This window comes from Cervus canadensis, chromosome 16 (genome assembly GCF_019320065.1).
Source record: "Cervus canadensis isolate Bull #8, Minnesota chromosome 16, ASM1932006v1, whole genome shotgun sequence".
Lineage (NCBI taxonomy): Eukaryota > Metazoa > Chordata > Mammalia > Artiodactyla > Cervidae > Cervus > Cervus canadensis.
In genome coordinates, this window is record NC_057401.1 from 35,106,653 (window position 1) to 35,126,408 (window position 19,756).

The window sequence follows — 19,756 nt, forward strand, 5'->3', positions numbered from 1 at the left end:
TAAATACCCCCTTACTTATTTGGCAGCATGGACAATAGAAAACTCTGCTCAGAATCAGAAAGTAAGCAAGAAAAAGTCTCCTAGCAGCCACAGATGGCAAAAATTAATGTGCTTAAAAGATAAAACTCATATGTTACACTAAATGCTTGTTCCTTCTGCACAAATTCTAAAAAGCCACCCCAGCCCCAGCCCACAGCTTAATAGAAGTAAAAAAATTGCAGAGAGAAACAGGTACGTAGACAGATCACCATACTAACATTAGCAAGAATAACAATTAATAGAAAGGGGAAATTAACAAAGTAAAAATAGCAGTCAAAGAACTCAAAAAGCTATAAAATAGGCCTGCACGTACCAAGACTTTTCTAACGCATATTATATACCATGATGTAGCAACTTATAGATTATGAAGATGTTAACACTTATGTATTCATGAGTGTTTTAAATATAATTCATAAAGAAAGCTAACATATTTTTTAAGTTTCAAAAAAAACTTTAAATAGAAAAAAACTCTTTGGATTACAGAAAAGTTTACTTTTCTGAGATCCATGTATAAAAATCAACATTCTTTGGATAATTTTATTATTATATTTATGTTATAAACAATAAAAATCAAGTCAAATATGCCTAGCAGCCTTCCAGCAAAAGCCTGTAAAATTCAGGGGTGTATTACCAGCTCAAGGATATGATGAGTGGTGGAGTTCTAAAGTTCCTCTTGGTCTGGAAAGTGTGTGCTCTTTCTATTATGCCTTGCCAAAATTGACTAAAAGAATTTAATTGGTGAAGTACATCATTACAAGCTGCAACCAAATTTTAAAAATAATTACAATTTACTGAATCCCACTGTAAAAATCATTTACTAGTGGCAATCTTCTTTCCCAAAGTATATTCCTGGGAACATTATGTCCAGACTGTAACAGGTGTTGTTGGCTGTAGGACAGAGAGGGAGTTGTACCACTATGTCTAAAAAAATGCTGGTTTCTTTTGTTAGTGCATTTCTCAGGGTCTTTACCAGTATTTTTATCTGGAAAAGCTTGAAAGCTACAAAAAAGTTAAAATTAGTACAATAAACACCCATATACCTTTTCCAATGAACACCATATATCCTAACATTCATTTTGTCACATCTATATTCTCAATCTCTCTCTTTTCCATATATATGTATATACACATTCATATATACATACACACACACATACAAATATACACAAATACACTATTTCTGCTATACCATTTAAAAGTAAGTTGCATATCTCAAGACACAAGGCATCTAAATTCATCAGCTGGTATCTTCTAAGAACAAAGATATTCTTCTATATAATCATGATTTTATGTAACATGAAGCAATAATATTATCTGTATCAGTTAACAACTGTTATATAATAAAACATTTTCATTTTATTTATGATGTATAATAAAACATTTTCAAAATTTAATGACTTAAAACAGCAGGCATACCAAGCAATATTGAGGAAAAAGAACAAGGCTAGAGGTATAAGTCTTCCAGACTTCAAACAATACTATAAAGCTGCAGTGTGGTACTGGCAGAAAAGAGACATATAGATCAATGAAACAGAAGAGACAGCATAGAAATAAACTCATACCTACAGTCAATTAATTGTCAACAAAGGAGGCAAGAATATAAAATGGAGAAAAGACCATCTCTTCAGTAAGTGGTATTGGAAAAGCTGGACAACTGCATATAAGTCAATGAAGTTACAACAGTCACTCACACCATACACAGAAATAAACTCAAAATGGCTTAAAGACTTAAATATAAGACAAGACACCATAAAACTACTAAAAAGGAACATAGGCAAAGCATTCTCTGACATAAATTGTACCATTGTTTTCTTAGGTCAGTGCCCCAAGGCAAAAGAAGTAAAAGCAAAAATAAACAAATGGGACTTAATTAAACTTATAAGCATTTGCACAGCAAAGAAAACCATTAACAAAATGAAAAGACAACCTGTCGACAGGGAGAAAATATTTGCAAACAATGGAACCAACAAGGTCTTAATTTCCAAAACTTACAGAGTCCATACAGCTCAGTATTAAACAAACAAAAACCAAATCAAAAAGTGGCAGTAAACCTAAATATAGAGATTTCTCCAAAGAAGACATAGAGATGGCCAATAGGCACATGAAAAGATATTCACCATCGCTAATTATTAGAGAAACGCAAATCAAAACTACTATGAGATACCACCTCATGTCGGTCAGAATGGTCATCATCAAAAGGTCTACAAATAATAAATGCTGTAGATGGTATGGAGAAAAGGAAACCCTTCTACACTGTTGGTGGGAATGTTAATTGGTGCAGTCACTATGGAAAACAACATGGAGCTTCCTTAAAAAAACTAAAAATAGAGTCATCAAATGATCCAACAATCCCATTCCTGGGAATAAATCCAAAGAAGACTCTAATTTGAAAAATTACAAAAAAAAAAAAAAAAGTTACATGTACCCCAATGTCACAGCAGCACTATTTACAATAGCCAAGACATGGCAGCAAAATAAGTATCCATCGATCTATGAATAGATAAATAAGATATGGTATACATACACAATGGAATATGCTGCTGCTGCTGCTAAGCCACTTCAGTCGAGCCTGACTCTGTGTGACCCCATAGATGGCAGCCCACCAGGATCCGCCGTCCCTGGGATTCTCCAGGCAAGAACACTGGAGTGGGTTGCCATTTCCTTCTCCAGTGCATGAAAGTGAAAAGGGAAAGTGAAGTCACTCAGTTGTGTCTGACTCGTCCCGACCCCATGGACTGCAGCCTACCAGGCTCCTCCATCCATGGGATTTTCCAAGCAACAGTACTAGAGTGGGTTGCCATTGCCTTCTCTGCAATGGAATATGACTCAGCCATTAAAAAAGAACAAAATAATGCCATTTGCAGTATTAATAACATGGACAGATCTAGAGATTATCATACTAGGTCAACTAAATCAGACAGAGAAAGACAAATATCATGTGATGTTCCTTACATGTGGAATCTAAAAATGATACAAATGAACTTATTTACAAAACAGAAACAGGGACTTCCCTGGTGGTCCAGTGGCTAAGACTCAGTGCTCCCAATGCAGGGGGCCCAGGTTCCATTCCTGGTCAGGGAACTAGATCCCACATGCTGTGACTAAAGATCCCACTGAGGTGAGCCAAATTTAATAAATAAAATTAAAAAAAAAAAAACAGGCTCACAGATGTGGAAAACAAAGGTATGGTTACCAAAGAGGAAAGGGGAGGATAAGGAGGGATAAATTGGGAGTCTGGGATTAGCAGATACAAACCACTACATAAAAGACAGATAAACAACAAGTTCCTACTATATAGCATAGGAAATCATATTTAATATCTTGTGATAAACTGTACCAGAAAAGGATTTGAAAAAAAGCATAAATATAAATATATATATATACACACACATACATATATAACTGAATCACTTTGATGTACATCAGAAACTAACACAACATTGTGTATCAACTGTTATTTCAAAAAAATAGAGAAGCAAAGTTTTTAAAAGTTAAAGAAAAAGCAACAGCAAACATATGTGACTGTTTATGTGTCTACCAGTTGGGGGGATGGTTCTGTCCTACCCGAGTTACCTCATGTGTCTGTGATCAGCTCTGCTAATCTAGGTTGGGGGTCTCTCACAAATCTGGGGCTTGGCTGACTGTAAGCTGATCTAGGATAGCCTCAGCTGGGACAATTCAACTTGCCTCCACCAGATCCTTCATCCTCCAGTAAGGTTACAGCTTGATCAGACAGCAATGCCATGGTTTCAGGAGAGTGCAAGCGTAAAGTACTCTTAAGAAGCCTATGCTCAGAAATGGAGGTAACAAGTCACAACAGATCTGAACAAATTCCTCTGTGATGCAAACTCCTGAGTAAGCAATGGAAAACTTGCAAGGTGGAAGCATCTGATTCATTGCTGAGCGGCAACTTGCTCAGTACGAATTCTGTACACTTGCATCACTTGTATTCTTACTCTGTACACTACTATAACTCCAATTATAAAATGCTTCCCTATCAGATTATATAAATTCACAAAGAGAAATGACTTCCTCTGGATAAGTAAAGCATTTTCATCTTCATTACCATCTGGTTTTTGTTAACATTTACTTCCAAGCATCATGTAGTAAGCTCTGCTTTACTGTCTGTGTTTCATTCCGGTAAACTTGGGAAAACCGAAGAGACTGCCATATTACTCTCTCTCTCTTTTTATTTCATTTCTAAATTGAAGTAAGAATATGATCCCAGAACACGATCCTGGGATCATGTTTCACACTGAAACTCATAAAACTCAGAAGCAAAAGCACTAGCATTTCCAACTCACATTCAGAAGAAACATCCATAATTTAATTTGGTGTATGAGGCCAGAACAAAATACTGAGTGCCCCCTTGGAATAGTTCCTCAAAAATGCTGATGCCTCACTCCTCCTGGATCTAGACATATTTGTAACTTGTGCTCCTTACGTGAATGGCTGGGACTGGCCCACCCGGGCTCCCCCTGTCCTCCTACACTGCCGACAGCCACAGCCTGGCAAACATTCACTGCGTGCCCACACTAAATACGTAAAACTCTGACAACACACAGGGGCTGAGGTGGATAACTGTATCGAGAGGCTCTCTGTACCATGGCTATACTATCCAAAAAATGTATTCTCCCAGATGCCCAAAATGAGGAGAAGGAAGGAGAAATAAAAGGTGAATGGGGAAAGGGAGGAGAAGAGGATATTACTGATATGAGCTCAGTGAAGTCTGATGAAATGATCCTAGTTTAAATCCTAAATAATCCTTAATAAAAGAGAGTGAAGCTTGAAAGATGTGCAGTTGATATTTTATCTTTGTCCTGCTCACAATATGGGGCTTCCCCGGTAGCTCAGAGGTAAAGAATCTGCTTGCAGTGTAGCAGAAGCAAGAATCACAGGTTCGCTCCCTGGGTCGGGAAGATCCCTGAAGGAAATCATGGCAACCCACTCTAGTATTCTTGCCAGGAAAATCCCACTGACAGGGCAGCCTGGCGTTAAAACATTCCTATGATTTTGACTTTCAATAAAGTTATGGTACAGATCTCATATTCTTCGATGACTTGCCTTGTGACTACATTAAAATATTAGCCCATTATACCTTAGCCTCAACACCTTATATGGTGTAGAATCTGCCTTCTTCTCCAAATTCAATTCATATCATTCTCACCTTTCCTAACAACCAACAAAACGTCAGTCCAACTGGACTTTCCGTCCCCCAAATACGCTGTATTACATTCTCTTCTTAAGGTCTTGAAATACGCTGCTATTTTGGCCTGGAAAGCTCTTTTCCCTCAGGATGCCTTACGTGCACGGTATCTCAACTAAAATATCACCTTTTCCAAGGCTTTCTCCACGTATTTTACACCCTTCTGTCCTCTATCCTTTTGCTTTATTTTACTTTATTCTTCACAGTTATTACTACATAATAAAACAATATTAATTGACCAGCGTCTCTATTACCATGTCTACCTCCCAGGACTCGCCTCCCCTTGAATGTAAGTCCTAGGAAGGCAGAGACCTGGGTCACACAGGTGCCTGACACACAGTGCACACACTATATTTGTTGACTGATCTAAGGATCCGACCGATCTCCTACGGCTTAGTCCGTTGCTAATTACTATCCTCAAGGGCCAAGGAGAAGTCAATCAAACTGCAGACCATCTGAATGTATTAGTGACAGGTTTCTCTAAAAAGTAGTAAAGAATCTGTATAATTGGAGGGGGAGGGTCCCTAAGGTTAAAGCCCACTTATCCTTTTATACAGCCTTTTTGACAAAGAAAGCCCATTTGTACAGTGTAAAAAGAAATTGGAGCACATTTTCAAATGTAAAATATACCGGTAAGTCAGTGACTTGGGCAGGGGATGAAAGAATTGTTCTTCCAAAGAATGAGACAAACTACATTTTACACCCAGTATAATAATGTCATGCCCTAGAACTTTACCCAAACCATGTAGAGGATAAAACAAAGTTACATAGGTTTCAGGTTTCTTTACACCCTATTCAAAACCATTTAAAGGTTTATTGTGAATTGCAATTGCTGGCCTCAAAACATGTAACACTCAAAGTTTCTCAAACTTTTTTGATCATGTATGTCTTTCTTCAGACGACTAATTTATGTATACTCAAAATCTATTTGGGGAAAGCTTCTGTAGCCCTCATAAAAGTTATTGTGTTAGCAACTATTAGAGTCACCATTCAGCATCATCCTTAATAGTTCTGAGAACAAGATGTTTTCTGTTTTTCCAATGGCTTTTATTCAGCTCAAGTTTTTAACCAGAGTAGCTTAGATCCTCTGTGTTTTTTACTTTCTTCCAACATTAACATCAATCTACATATTTTCTTTTCTTACTATACTGTATAAAGTCTCTAAATAGTTATAGGAATCTCTGTCTTGCTTCCTATTTAAATGCAAACAGTACGCCAATGTATAATAAAATATTTACTTTAACTTTTGGTAAACAGCTTTTATCAGCCTTCAGTAATTTCGTCCTATTCCTAGAACTTTTACTGGCAAAGATTACTAAATCCTATCGAATCTCAATTTTATTATATAACAAAATCATATGATTCTTCAACTCTAATTTTTTAAATATTGAATTATACTGAAAATTTCTTAATGGTAAAATTTCCTAATTGTAAAATATCCTTGGATTCCTAGGATAAACCTTACTGGACCATGGAACACTATTAATTCAGATTAGCTGCTAAATTTGTTTTCCTAAAGCTAAGTAAAGAATATGACTATAAACACACATAATTTAAGTATTTGGAAAGATAATAAGATAAATATAAAAGGAAAAAACTATAGAATTCTATTTACCATAAATTTTAACCAAGTGTACTATCCTGTTTCAGTCATATTCTGTATATTCTCAATTTTTAGTTCCTTTTAGATTGACTTATTTTCTAAACTGCACAATAAATGTGAAATTACCTTTTGTCTATTATTTTAAAGATTAATTCTAAGAAACATAAAATATCAAAAAATATGAATAGCATTTGTGAAAAGTAATGACGTAAATTACAAATATCAGAAAACAAAAGGATGAAAAACAAAATAGCCAAAAAAAAAAGAAAAACAAAATAGCCTAAAAGCAAAGACATTCTTTTTTATCTAAAATATAATAGTGTTTCACCTAAATAACACTATATAAATGTTTTTATTGTTAAGATGTTTTCACTGCAATTTTCTCTGTAGTATTACAAATAACTCATTATTGTAAATTACTCAGTACCAAAAATGAACCATATAATGTAACAATATAGGAAAAAGCTGTTCAAATATTCCCTGTAATATTCTTGAATCCTAAGCCAACAAATATAATTCAAAAGAATCTTAATAACCATTTAATCAATTTTTTCAGTTATTACTACCAAAAACCATCATTTAAGCAACAAATGTATATAAGCTATTAGATTCAGATGGCAATCAGCCTTTACTATAAAAAGTAACAAACATTAGAGTCATCTGAGTCCACTTAACAGCATCGATCGATCGATCCATGGTGCTCCCTAATGAACGCTACTGGAATTCATACCAACTCTCATTTTTACAGCTTTCATATTTATTTAAGCAAACCTTGTATGTCAGCTGAATTCAAGGTAAAGTTGAGAACAAGAATATATAAACATAAGGATTCTTAATATCCTATCTCTTACTTTACTGGCAAAACTGCTACAATGTAAATGTTAAAGTAAATACTGAAGTACAAGAATTTATCAGATGAATCATCAACAATACTCACGCATCATTTGAGCAAGTCATAAACTCTCCCTTTATTTTGGGATGCCATGATCCAGTATGAAGCATTGCTGTGTGACCCTTGGAAAAAAAAAAAATAGAAAGAAAGGAAAAAAAATCCTTAAAAAATGTAAAATAAACAAACTGACCAAAAGTTGACATATTGTGCTTAAAAGTAAAACTTTTTAGTCCTCTCCAAGGCACATTATTTTCATTACAAACCGATAGTATTAGTTTTATTTCATAATATGCTTTGTTTATTTCATCTTGTTTATTTTAATTTTAATTCACCATGTAACCCCTTCTCCTCAGGAATCAGTACAGTGCTTATATACAACAGATGCTTAGAAAGAAAAGAAAGAGAGGGGAAAATGACAGCTTCTTTTTAGGAAAGAAGTAAAAAGTAAGAAAGACAATGGGAAAAAGTCAGTGGGAAAGAATTAAGGAGAATAGGAATTATTACAGGTAAACAAGACAAAAGCAAGAGGATGGCGGGGGAGGGGAATTTCCACTTATTTAAAATGTGTATGTGAGAAAAGAAAAAGCATCTTTAAAATGATTCAGGAAGATTAGCCCTACTAAGCATAGAGAATGATATAAAAACACTGTAAATAAAACAATGTGATGTTGGTATAAAAACTGACATACTTACAAAATCCATCACAGAATATATATTTCAAACACAAAACACACATACACGCACTTACACATTTCCCTCCTAAGTAGCAAAGTAAGTTAGAGTGGTCTCATACAATGATGCAGGTTCAAATGGGGCAGAAAAGAGCCTAATATTTTTAGTGTAATAATAGCAAGGCCTCTTATTCTGAAAGGGTCCAAAACAAAGCTAAACTCAGAGGTAAAATGTGCATATCTAAATGACTTAGAAGGAAAATAACTGTAGCTGTCTGAAAAGACTGAATTGGAACTGCAGTACCCACACATAAGCCTGGAGGTCATCTCTAGTCCAAGCTGCCCGCAATGCCTCAATCATATCTGGTGAACTCCTGACTTTCTGCTCATGTTAACAAGGTACAAATAGCGACCAGAGATCGGGATCTCTTCCTGCAGTAGGAAAGAATGGACTGAAGAAGTGCCTGGAGGGACTAGACAGAAAGTTTGAGATTCCACTTTCCCTTCCTGAGCTGAATATATATATAGTCAACTATCAACTTTGACATTTCCATTTGCATATAATAGGCATTTCAAACATAACAGGTTCAACAGAGTAATCTTGATTCTTTTTTTAAAAAAACTTTTTCTTTTATATTGGAGTAGAGCTGGTTAACAATGTTGTGATAGTTTCAGGTGACTAGCAAAGGGATCCAGCCATACATATACATATATCCATTCTCCCCTAAAGTCCCCTCTCATCCAGGCTGTTACATAACACTGAGCAGAGTCTTGATTCTTACTGCCCACTTCATTTGCAATATACTTCTTTCCTCGTTGCTAAAACTACAAACTTGGAAAGAAAGTGTAAGTCACTCAGTCGTGTCCGACTCTTTGCCACCCCATGGACTGTAGCCCACCAGGCTCCTCTGTCTACAGAATTCCCCAGGCAAGAATACTGGAGAGGGTTGCCACTTCCTTCTCCAGAGGATCTTCCCGATCCAGGGATCAAACCCGGGTTTCCTGCACTGCAAACAGATTCTTTACCATCTGAGCCACCAGGGAAGCCACAAACTTGGAAGTAATCCTTAAATATTCCAATAACCATAACCCCTAAACCCTCCTCTCTCTATACACCCAGATCCAATCCACTAGCTAGTCCTGTCAGTTCAGTCCCAAACACATCTCAAACTTATCCACTTTTTTCCTTTACCATTACTACAACTCTTATATGAACCAATATGTCTCTGCATCAGTTATTATGCAGTATGATAGACCTGTTACTAATCTCTACTTTTACTCTTGCCTAATATGCTCTACAAAGCAATCAATATAGTCCTTTAAAAATATGTTTTTAAAAATGCCACTGCTTTTTACCCTCACTGGCTTTTCAACCTCTTTACATAGTGTACAAAAACTGACATTTTCCACCCCAGCTTTCTTTACAACTTCACTTACTTTGTGCTCCTTCTTGCAAAACTCACTACACCTCACTGGTCTTTCATTTCCTGATACATGACGCTCTTTCCCCACATCAGAGCCTTTACACATGCTTTTCTGTTTGCTAGAAAGCTCTTTTTCTGCTTCTACATGACTGACTTCTCCTCACTCTTTCAATTTCACTTTACATGCCACTTATACAAGTAAGTACTGTCTGACCCTCTAGCTAAGTGAATATTGCTCACTCCACTCTTCTCGATCAGAGTACCTGTCCATTTCCTTGATAACACTCACCATAATTTGTAATGCTATATCTATTAAGTTCTTAATTATTGACACTGTGTTAATGTTTTACATATTCAAAAAAATAAGGATGGAAGAAATCTAAAACAAAATAAACAGAAACAAGTGAACACCACTGCATTTCAAATGAATAACAAATATACCGAAAAGACAAAAAGAAGGTAATAAGCCAAGAAACTACAAACCCTGTAGTGGGTTGAATGGTGCCCCACCAAAAAATATATGTCTACATCCTAATAGCTGAAACCCTGAATGGACCTTATTTGGAAAAATAACATTTTCAGACATAATTAAGAATCTCCAGATTGTCTGGGTCAGCCCTAAATCTGATAACAAGTATCCTCAAGTATCCTTATATCTATCCTCAGAAAGAAGAGAAGACACAAAGAGGAGAAGATGGAAGCAGAGACTGCAGTTTCATAGCCACATGCCAAGGAATGCCTAGAGTCACCACAGGCTAGAAAAGTCAAGAAACAATTCTCCCAAAGCCACTGGAGGGAATGTGGCCATCCAATACCTTGATTTCAGACCTCTGGCCACCAAATTTTGAAAGAACAAATTTCTACTGTTTTAAGCGAGTAACTGTGTGTTAATCTGTTACAGTAGTCCTTGCTGCTGTTGTTTTAGTTGCTAAGTCATGTCTGACTCTGTGATCCCATAGACTGTAGCTTGCCAGGCTCCTCTACCCATGGGATTTTCCAGGCAAGAACACTAGAATGTGTTGCTATTTCCTTCTCCGGGTGATCTTTCAAACCCAGGAATGGAACCAGGATCTCCTGCACTGGCAGGTGGATTCTTTACCACTGAGCCACCAGGTCTGATCACAATGGTGTGATCACTCACCTAGAACCAGACACGCTGGAATGAGAAGGCAAGTGGGCCTCAGGAAGCATCACTACTAACAAAGCTAGTGGAGATGATGGAATTCCAGTTGAGCTGTTTCAAATCCTGAAAGACGATGCTGTGACAGTGCTGCACTCAACATGCGAGCAAATTTGGAAAACTCAGCAGTGGCCACAGGACTGGAAGAGGTCAGTTTTCATTCCAATCCCTAAGAAAGGCAATGCCAAAGAATGTTCAAACTACCACACAATTGCACTAATCTCACATGCCAGCACTAATCTCACATGCTAGCAAGGTAATGCTCAAAATTCTTCAAGCAAGGCTTCAACAGTACATGAACCGTGAACTTCCAGATGTTCAAGCTGGATGTAGAAAAGGCAGAGGAACCAGAGATCAAATTGCCAACATCCACTGGATCACTGAAAAAGCAAGAGAGTTCCAGAAAAACATCTACTTCTGCTTCACTGACTTTGCCAAAGCCTTTGACTGTGTGAATCACAACAAACTGTAGAAAATTCTGAAAGAGATGGGAATACCAGACCACCTGACCTGCCCCCTAAGAAATTTGTATGCAGGTCAACAAGAAACAGTTAGAACTGGACATGGAAAAACATACTGGTTCCAAAATCAGGAAAGGAGTACATCAAAGCTATATAATGTCACCCTGCTTATTTAACTTATATGCAAAGTACATCATGAGAAACGCTGGGCTGGATGAAGACAAGCTGGAATCAGGATTGCTGGGAGAAATACCAATAAGCTAAGATATACAGATGACACCACCCTTACGGCAGAAAGTGAAGAAGAACTAAAGAGCCTCTTAATGAAAGTGAAAGAGGAGAGTGAAAAAGCTGCCTTAAAATTCAACATTCAGAAAACTAAGATCATGGCATCCGGTCCCATCACATCATGGCAAATAGATGGGGAAACAATGCAAACAGTGAGAAACTTTAGTTTTGGGGGCTCCAAAATCACTGCAGATGGTGACTGCAGCCATGAAATTAAAAGACACTTGCTCCTTGGAAGAAAAATTATGACCAACCTAGACTGCATGTTAAAAAGCAGAGACATTACTTTGTCAACAAATGCCAGTCTAGTCAAAGCTATGGTTTTTCCAGTAGTCATGTATGGACATGAGAGTTAGACTATAAAGAAAGCTGAGTCCTGAAGAAGTGATGCTTTCCAACTGTGGTGCTGGAGAAGACTCTTCAGAGTCTCTTGGACTGCAAACCAGTCAATCCTAAAGGAAATCAGTCCTCGATATTCATTGGAAGGACTGATGTTGAAGCTCCAATACTTTGGCCACCTGAAGTGAAGAACTGAGTCATTAGAAAAGACCCTGATGCTGGGAAAGACTGAAGACAGGAGTAGAAGGGGACGACAGAGGATGAGATGGTTGGGTAGCATCACCAACTTGATGGACATGAGTTTGAGTCAGCTCTGGGAGTTGGTGATGGACAGGGAAGCCTGGTGTGCTGCAGTCCACAGGGTCTCAAAGAGTCGGAAACAACTGAGCAACTGAACTGACTGACTGACTGAGCCACCAGGGAAGCCCTATAGTAGTGCGGTGTACATGTATGCTAAGTCGCCTTCAGTCATGTCTGACACTTTGCAACCCCAAGGGCTGTAGCCTACCAGGCTCCTCTGTTCATGGGATTCTCCAGGTAAGAATACTGGAGTGGGTTGCCATGCCCTCTTTCAGGGGATCTTCCCAACCCAGGGATCGAACTCGTGTCTGCCTGCATCTCCTGCGTTGCAGGTAGATTCTTTACTCACTGAGCCACCTGGAAGCCCACAGCAGTCCTCCTAGAAAACTACTAATACATACTCTCAGTCTGAAGACCAAAAGAACTGTAAATGAGTATGGCATTCTAGTTAATATATTTGTTCCTTTTTTGCAAATGGTATGCATTAACAATTCTAGAACTGCTTTCAATATAAATGAAGATTTAAGCAAATGAGGAAATATGTTGGCAATAATAGGAGCTGAGTTTCTACTGTTGGAGAAGGGAGTTACTAAACTGGCAAAGGCTAACAGAGTTTTGCCAAGAGAATGCACTGGTCATAGCAAACATCCTCTTCCAACAACACAGGAAAAGACTCTACACATGGACATCACCAGATGGTCAACCCGGAAATCAGACTGATTATATTCTTTGCAGCCAAAGATGGAGAAGCTCTATACAGTCAGCAAAAACAAGACCGGGAGCTGACTGTGGCTCAGATCATGAACTCCTTATTGCAAAATTCAGACTTATACTGAAGAAAGTAGGGAAAATCACTAGACCATTCAGGTATGACCTAAGTCAAATCCCTTACGATTATACAGTGGAAGTGAGAAATAGATTTAAGGGACTAGATCTGATAGACAGAGAGCCTGATGAACTATGGACAGAGGTTCATGACATTGTACAAGTGACAGGGATCAAGACCAACCCCATGGAAGAGAAATGCAAAAAGGCAAAATGGTTGTCTGAGGAGGCCTTACAAATAGCTGTGGAAAGAAAAGAAGCGAAAAGCAAAGGAGAAAAGGAAAGATATTCCCATTTGAATGCAGAGTTCCAAAGAATAGCCAGGAGAGATAAGAAAGCCTTCCTCAGCGATCAATGCAAAGAAATAGAGGAAAACAATAGAATGGGAAAGACTAGAGATCTCTTCAAGAAAATTAGAGATATCAAAGGAATATTTCACGCAAAGATGGGTTCGATAAAGGACAGAAATGGTATGGACCTAACAGAAGCAGAAGATATCAAGAAGAGGTGGCAAGAATACATAGAAGAACTGTACAAAAAAGATTTTCGTGACCCAGATAATCACAATGGTGTGATCACTCACCTAGAGCCAGACATCCTGGAATGTGAAGTCAAGTGGGCCATAGAAAGCATCACTACGAACAAAGCTAGTGGATGTGATGGAATTCCAGTTGAGCTATTTCAAATCCTGAAAGATGATGCTGTGAAAGTGCTGCACTCAATATGCCAGCAAATTTGGAAGACTCAGCAGTGGCCACAGGACTGGAAAAGGTCAGTTTTCATTCCAATCCCTAAGAAAGGCAATGCCAAAGAATGCTCAAACTACTGCACAATTGCACTCATCTCACACGCTAATAAAGTAATGCTCAAAATTCTGCAAGCAAGGCTTCAGCAATACATGAACCGTGAACTTCCAGATTTTCAACCTGGTTTTAGAAAAGGCAGAGGAACCAGAGATCATATTGCCAACATCCAATGGATCATCGAAAAAGCAAGAGAATTCCAGAAAAACACATACTTCTGCTTTACTGACTATGCCAAAGCCTTTGACTGTGTGGATCACTATAAAATGTGGAAAATTCTGAAAGAGCTGAGAATACCAGACCACCTGACCTGCCTCTTGAGAAACCTGTATGCAGGTCAGGAAGCAACAGTTAGAACTGGACATGCAACAACAGACTGGTTCCAAATAAGGAATGGAGTACATCAAGGCTGTATATTGTCACCCCACTTATTTAACTTACATGCAGAGGACATCATGAGAAATGCTGGGCTGGAGGAAGCACAAGCTGAAATCAAGATTGCTGGGAGAAATATCAATAACCTCAGATATGCAGATGACACCACCCTGATGGCAGAAAGTGAAGGTGAACTAAAAAGCCTCTTAATGAAAGTGAAAGAGGAGAGTGAGAAAGTTGGCTTAAAGCTCAACATTCAGAAAACTAAGATCATGGCATCTGGTCCCATCACTTCATGGGAAATAGATGGGGAGACAGTGGAAACAGTGTCAGACTTTACTTTTTTGGGCTCCAAAATCACTGCAGATGGTTGACTGCAGCCACAAAATTAAAAGACGCTTACTCCTTGGAAGGAAAGTGATGACCAACCTAGATAGCATATTAGAAAGCAGAGACATTACTTTGCCAACAAAGGTCTGGCTAGTCAAGGCTATGGTATTTCCAGTGGTCATGTATGAATGTGAGAGTTGGACTGTGAAGAAAGCTGAGCACAGAAGAATTGATGCTTTTGAATGTGGTGTTGGAGAAGACTCTTGAGAGTCCCTTGGACTGCAAGGAGATCCAACCAGTCCATATTGAAGGAGATCAGTCCTGGGTGTTCATTGGAAGGACTGATGCTGAAGCTGAAACTCCAGTACTTTGGCCACTTTATGCAAAGAGTTGATTCATTGGAAAAAGCCCTGATGCTGGGAGGGATTGGGGGCAGGAGGAGAAGGGGACGACAGAGGTTGAGATGGTTGGATGGCATCACCAACTAGATGGACATGAGTTTGAGTAAACTCCGGGAGTTGGTGATGGATAGGGAGGCCCGCCGTGCTACGATTCATGGGGTCACAAAGAGTCGGACACGACTGAGTGACTGAACTGAACTGAACTGAAACTGGAAAAAGGGGAAGATTAGAATTAACGGTGCGGTGTTTGACTGAAACTGGGGATATCAATACAAACTCATGGTTTTTAATAGGTATATGTAAATACAGGGGTAAATTTACATTTCTAAATTATTCTCTCGCTTTATATGCTGCAAATGTCTAGAAACAATAACACCTCAGCAAACATAGGGAAGAGATCCTTGTTGCCAAATATTCTCCCCTAAAACAACGAGGGCTCCTTGGAGAAATGATTCTTTCTGGGGCTGAGGTAGGAAAAGTACAAGATGAATACAGAATATATGATTATCCTAAAAAAATAAGGGAGTGTTGTAAACATGATGCTGCTGCTGCTGCTGCTAAGTCACTTCAGTCGTGTCCGACTCTGCGCGACCCCATAGACGGCAGCCCACCAGGCTCCCCCGTCCCTGGGATTCTCCAGGTAAGAATACTGGAGTGGGTTGCCATTTCCTTCTCCAGTGCATGAAAGTGAAAAATGAAAGTGAAGTTGCTCAGTTGTGTAGCAAACATGATGAGGATATGCTAAAAAGATAAAATGCAAATTGGAGGGGCCTTTCACCAGTTAAACCTGGGACAATTAGGGTATCAAAATAAATAATGAAAGTAATGATTGTAAACCACTGTCTAAAATAAGAACCCTTGAAAGCATATTAATAAAGAAATAAATAAGAGAAAGTTCTTCCTTACAGAATGCTGATTAATAAATATAAGATAAATGATAGAAAAATTTTTGCACAATATTGCAATCATCAGAGTAATATTCAATAACTGATTCAAACAAAACCATCAATGGACTCTCAAAGCAATGGAGGAAAGTCTAATAATGAACAAGATAATGCCATGGTCTCAAGATTTCCCTGCAAATTAGACAGCAATTACAAAAAAGGTAATATATAGCTAGCAACTTTGTACTAAAGAAATTTGGTAGGTATAAGGTACTTTCTGATATGAAGAAGCAAGGAGAGTAAAATATTATTTTGGAGTCAGTCCTTCTAGAAATGCATACCCTGACTCTAATTATGAGGAAAAACAGACAAAATTAAATTTTACATTTTACAAAATAACGTGGGTTATAGTCTTCAAAAAAAATCAAAGTAAAAGAAGTTGGGGGGTGGGGAGGTATAGGAACTACTCCCAATTAAAGGAGACAAAAAGGCATGATGATAGAACTGGTGAAAAAATAATTATGAAGGAGATCATGGAGCTAACTGATGAAACTATTGATTATGGATTAAATAAGAGTATTTTATCAATATTAAATTCATGATTATATAAGAAGATGAAACATCATTAGGAAAACCACACTAAAGAATTTAAGAGCAGAGGAGCATGATGTTTGCAACTTATTTTCAAAAGTTGGGTGAAATTAAACACACATACATAATTTTTATGTATGTGTGTATGCATATATGCCTAAGTGCCTAAAGGATGTATAAGTAGGGGGGGAGAAGGGAAAGAGAGGAGAAGGAGGGAGAGTGTTTGTGTTAGTTATGGGAGAAAGGGAGGAAGAGATGGGGTGACGGAGCAATGGGACAAAATGTCAGCAATTGGTGATTCTGAAAAAAAGTATAAAGAAGCTCTGTGTACTATATTTTACAACTTTTCTGTAAATTTGAAATTACACCAAAATAAATACTTGAAAATATATATATTCTGGCTGCTCTCTGAAAAGTCCGTTGCAGAAACAACAGAGGAATATTGGCTTCCCTGACCCTACACCAGGGAAAGGCCAGTAACAAAGAGGCACAGTGCCTCCTCCCAGGACCCCAAAGCAGCAAAGGCAGCAGCCCCAGTGAGGTAGAACACTTTTAACGTCCCATGCCCTCTACCAGGCTAACATTAGTGACTAAGTTGATCGATCACCTATGGCTTCTCACCACACAGCAGCATTTGTAGGACAGAACCTTTCTGATAGTCTGTGCTTTACATCGGGATTAATGCCAGCATGGAGTAGCAGCACTCCCTTCCCCACCAACTCACAGACGCAACTGCTGAGGGGTGGGGAAAATATGATGTCCCCTTCCCACTCCAGCTTTGCCCAGGGGCATATCCAGTTATAGGAACTACTACATAACATAAAAAGAGTAAGCTTCTGGTTTTCCAGCAAGAACATGAGAACAATAAACCTCTGACAACAGAGGGCAAAGGGGAAATTAAGGGCTTAACAAGTAAGAAAGCAGGACAAAAATATCATTTAAATCTGCATGAGAAGTACTGAGCTCACTGCTGAGGTGAGCTTATATGTATAATACGTGAAACCTGTCAGAAGCAACTTAAGAAAAGCGCTGAGATCTTGAAACACCACAGACTACCACCGAGGTTCCACATAACCTCCTGGGTAACATGCACATGAGACAAACCAGAATAGCATACAAAGGCATAAAGACCTTGGAAATTAAACCTATATTGGAAGTAAAAACAGCTAACATAAGGCAGGTCAGGACATACAGCCTAAAAGTAATCAGGTTGACTGTCAGCTAAAAAGAAACCACATATTCACATAAGCAAAAAAAAAAAAAAAAACTTCTAGCATTCTCCAGAAGTTTTAGACAGGAGCCTGCATCTCATAACACAATATTCAAAGTGTCAAGAATACAATCCAAAGTTAAACATACAAAAAATCAGGAAAACCTAACGAGGCCTCAAGGAGTAAGACATGCTAAGTCACTTCGTAGTGTCTGACTCTTTGAGACCCTATGGACTGTAGCCCTCCAGGCTCTTCTGTCCCTGGGGATTCTCCAGGCAAGAATGCTGGCGTGGGTTGTCATGCCCCCTCCAGGGTATTTTCCTGACCCAGGGATCAAACCCATGTCACTTACATCTCCTGAATCAGCAGGCAAGTTCTTTACCAATAATGTCACCTGGGAAGCCCCAGGAAGTAAGACGAAAGATGCCAACCACAAGATGACCCAAAAGTTGGAATTCTCAGAAAAATACTTTAAACCAGTGTTTACAATCATGATACAAAAAGGGAAAGCAGATAGTTTTGAAACAAAGGCAAAGACAGACATGCTCAACAAAGAAAAACTAACTACTTTTTAAGAATGGAAATTTGTACTGAAAAACACAATAATGGAAGTTAAAATTCACTAGAGGGGCTCAACAGTAGAATGGATACATCAGAGGATAGAGTCAGTGAACTTGAAGGCAGATAATTCAATCTAAACAACAGAAGAAAAAAAAAAGAATAGGGAAACAATGAGCAGAATCATAAAGATGTTTGAGACTATATCAAAAGATTTAGTATTCCTGTTATATAAGACTCACAGATGCAGAAAAATATTTTGAAGAAATAATGGCTAAAAATTTCCAAAGTGTGGTGAAAAAAGTTAACTTACAGATTTAAGAATCCCAGTGAAAGCCAAACAAAACGAACTAACAACAACAATCTTTAATGTAAGACATTTTTAAGGTACTAAGAGAAAAACTGCTGTTATTGTTCAGTTGCTCAGTCATGTCCGACTCTTCACAACCCCAAGGACTGAAGCACGTCAGACTTTCCTGTCATTCACCATCTCCTGGAGCTTGCTCAACTAATGTTCATCCAGTTGGTGATGCCATCCAAACACCTTTCTGTCGTCCCCTTCTCCTCTTGCCTTCAATCTTTCCCAGCATTAGGGTCTTTTCTAATGAGTCAGCCCTTCACATCAGGTGGCCAAAGTATTAAAGAGTTTCAGCTTCAGCATCAGTCCTTCCAATGAATAGTCAGGATTGATTTCCTTTAGGATTGACTGGTTGGATCTCTTTGCAGTCCAGGGGACTCTCAAGAGTCTTCTTTAACACCACAGTTCAAAACCATCAATTCTTTGGCATTGAGTCTTCTTCATGGTCCAATTCTCATATCCATACATGACTACTAAAAAAACCATAGCTTTAACTAGACGGACATTTATTGGCAAAGTAACGTCTCTACTTTTTAATATGCTGTCTAGGTTAGTCATAACTTTTCTTCCAAGGAGCAGGTGTCTTAATTTCATGGCTGCAGTCACCATCTGCAGTGATTTTGGAGCCCAAGAAAATAAAGTCTGTCACTGTTTCCATTGTTTTCCCATCTATTTGCCATGAAGTCATGGGACTGGATGCCATACTCTTAATTTTTTGAATGTTGAGTTTTAAACCAGCTTTTTCACTCTTCTCTTTCACCAAAAGGCTCTTTAGTTCTTTTTCACTTTCTGCCATAAGGGTGGTATCATCTGCATATCTGGGGTTATTGCCAAGTTAAATGTACAGAAAATGCACTTTAGAAGCAAAGGTGAAATAGAGACATCCTAAGATGAAAGAAAACTAAGAGAACTTGTCACCAGTAGACCTGCTTAAAAAGAAATGCTACAGAGGGAATTTCCTGGCAGCCCAGCAGTTAGGACTTGGCACTTTCACTGACAGAGGCCAGGTGTGATCCC

The 19,756-nt window shown here is 38.3% G+C and overlaps 1 protein-coding gene across 1 annotated transcript in view; it reads right to left on the bottom strand.

Moving 5' to 3' along the window:
* The window catches only part of WDR70 (WD repeat domain 70), a 268,401-nt gene that overhangs the window by 156,391 nt on the left and 92,254 nt on the right, over positions 1-19,756 (bottom strand). Inside the window, exon 9 of the mRNA XM_043488519.1 lies at positions 7,786-7,862. Within this exon, the coding sequence (XP_043344454.1) occupies positions 7,786-7,862 (77 nt within the window). The remainder of the gene's footprint in view (positions 1-7,785; positions 7,863-19,756) is intronic.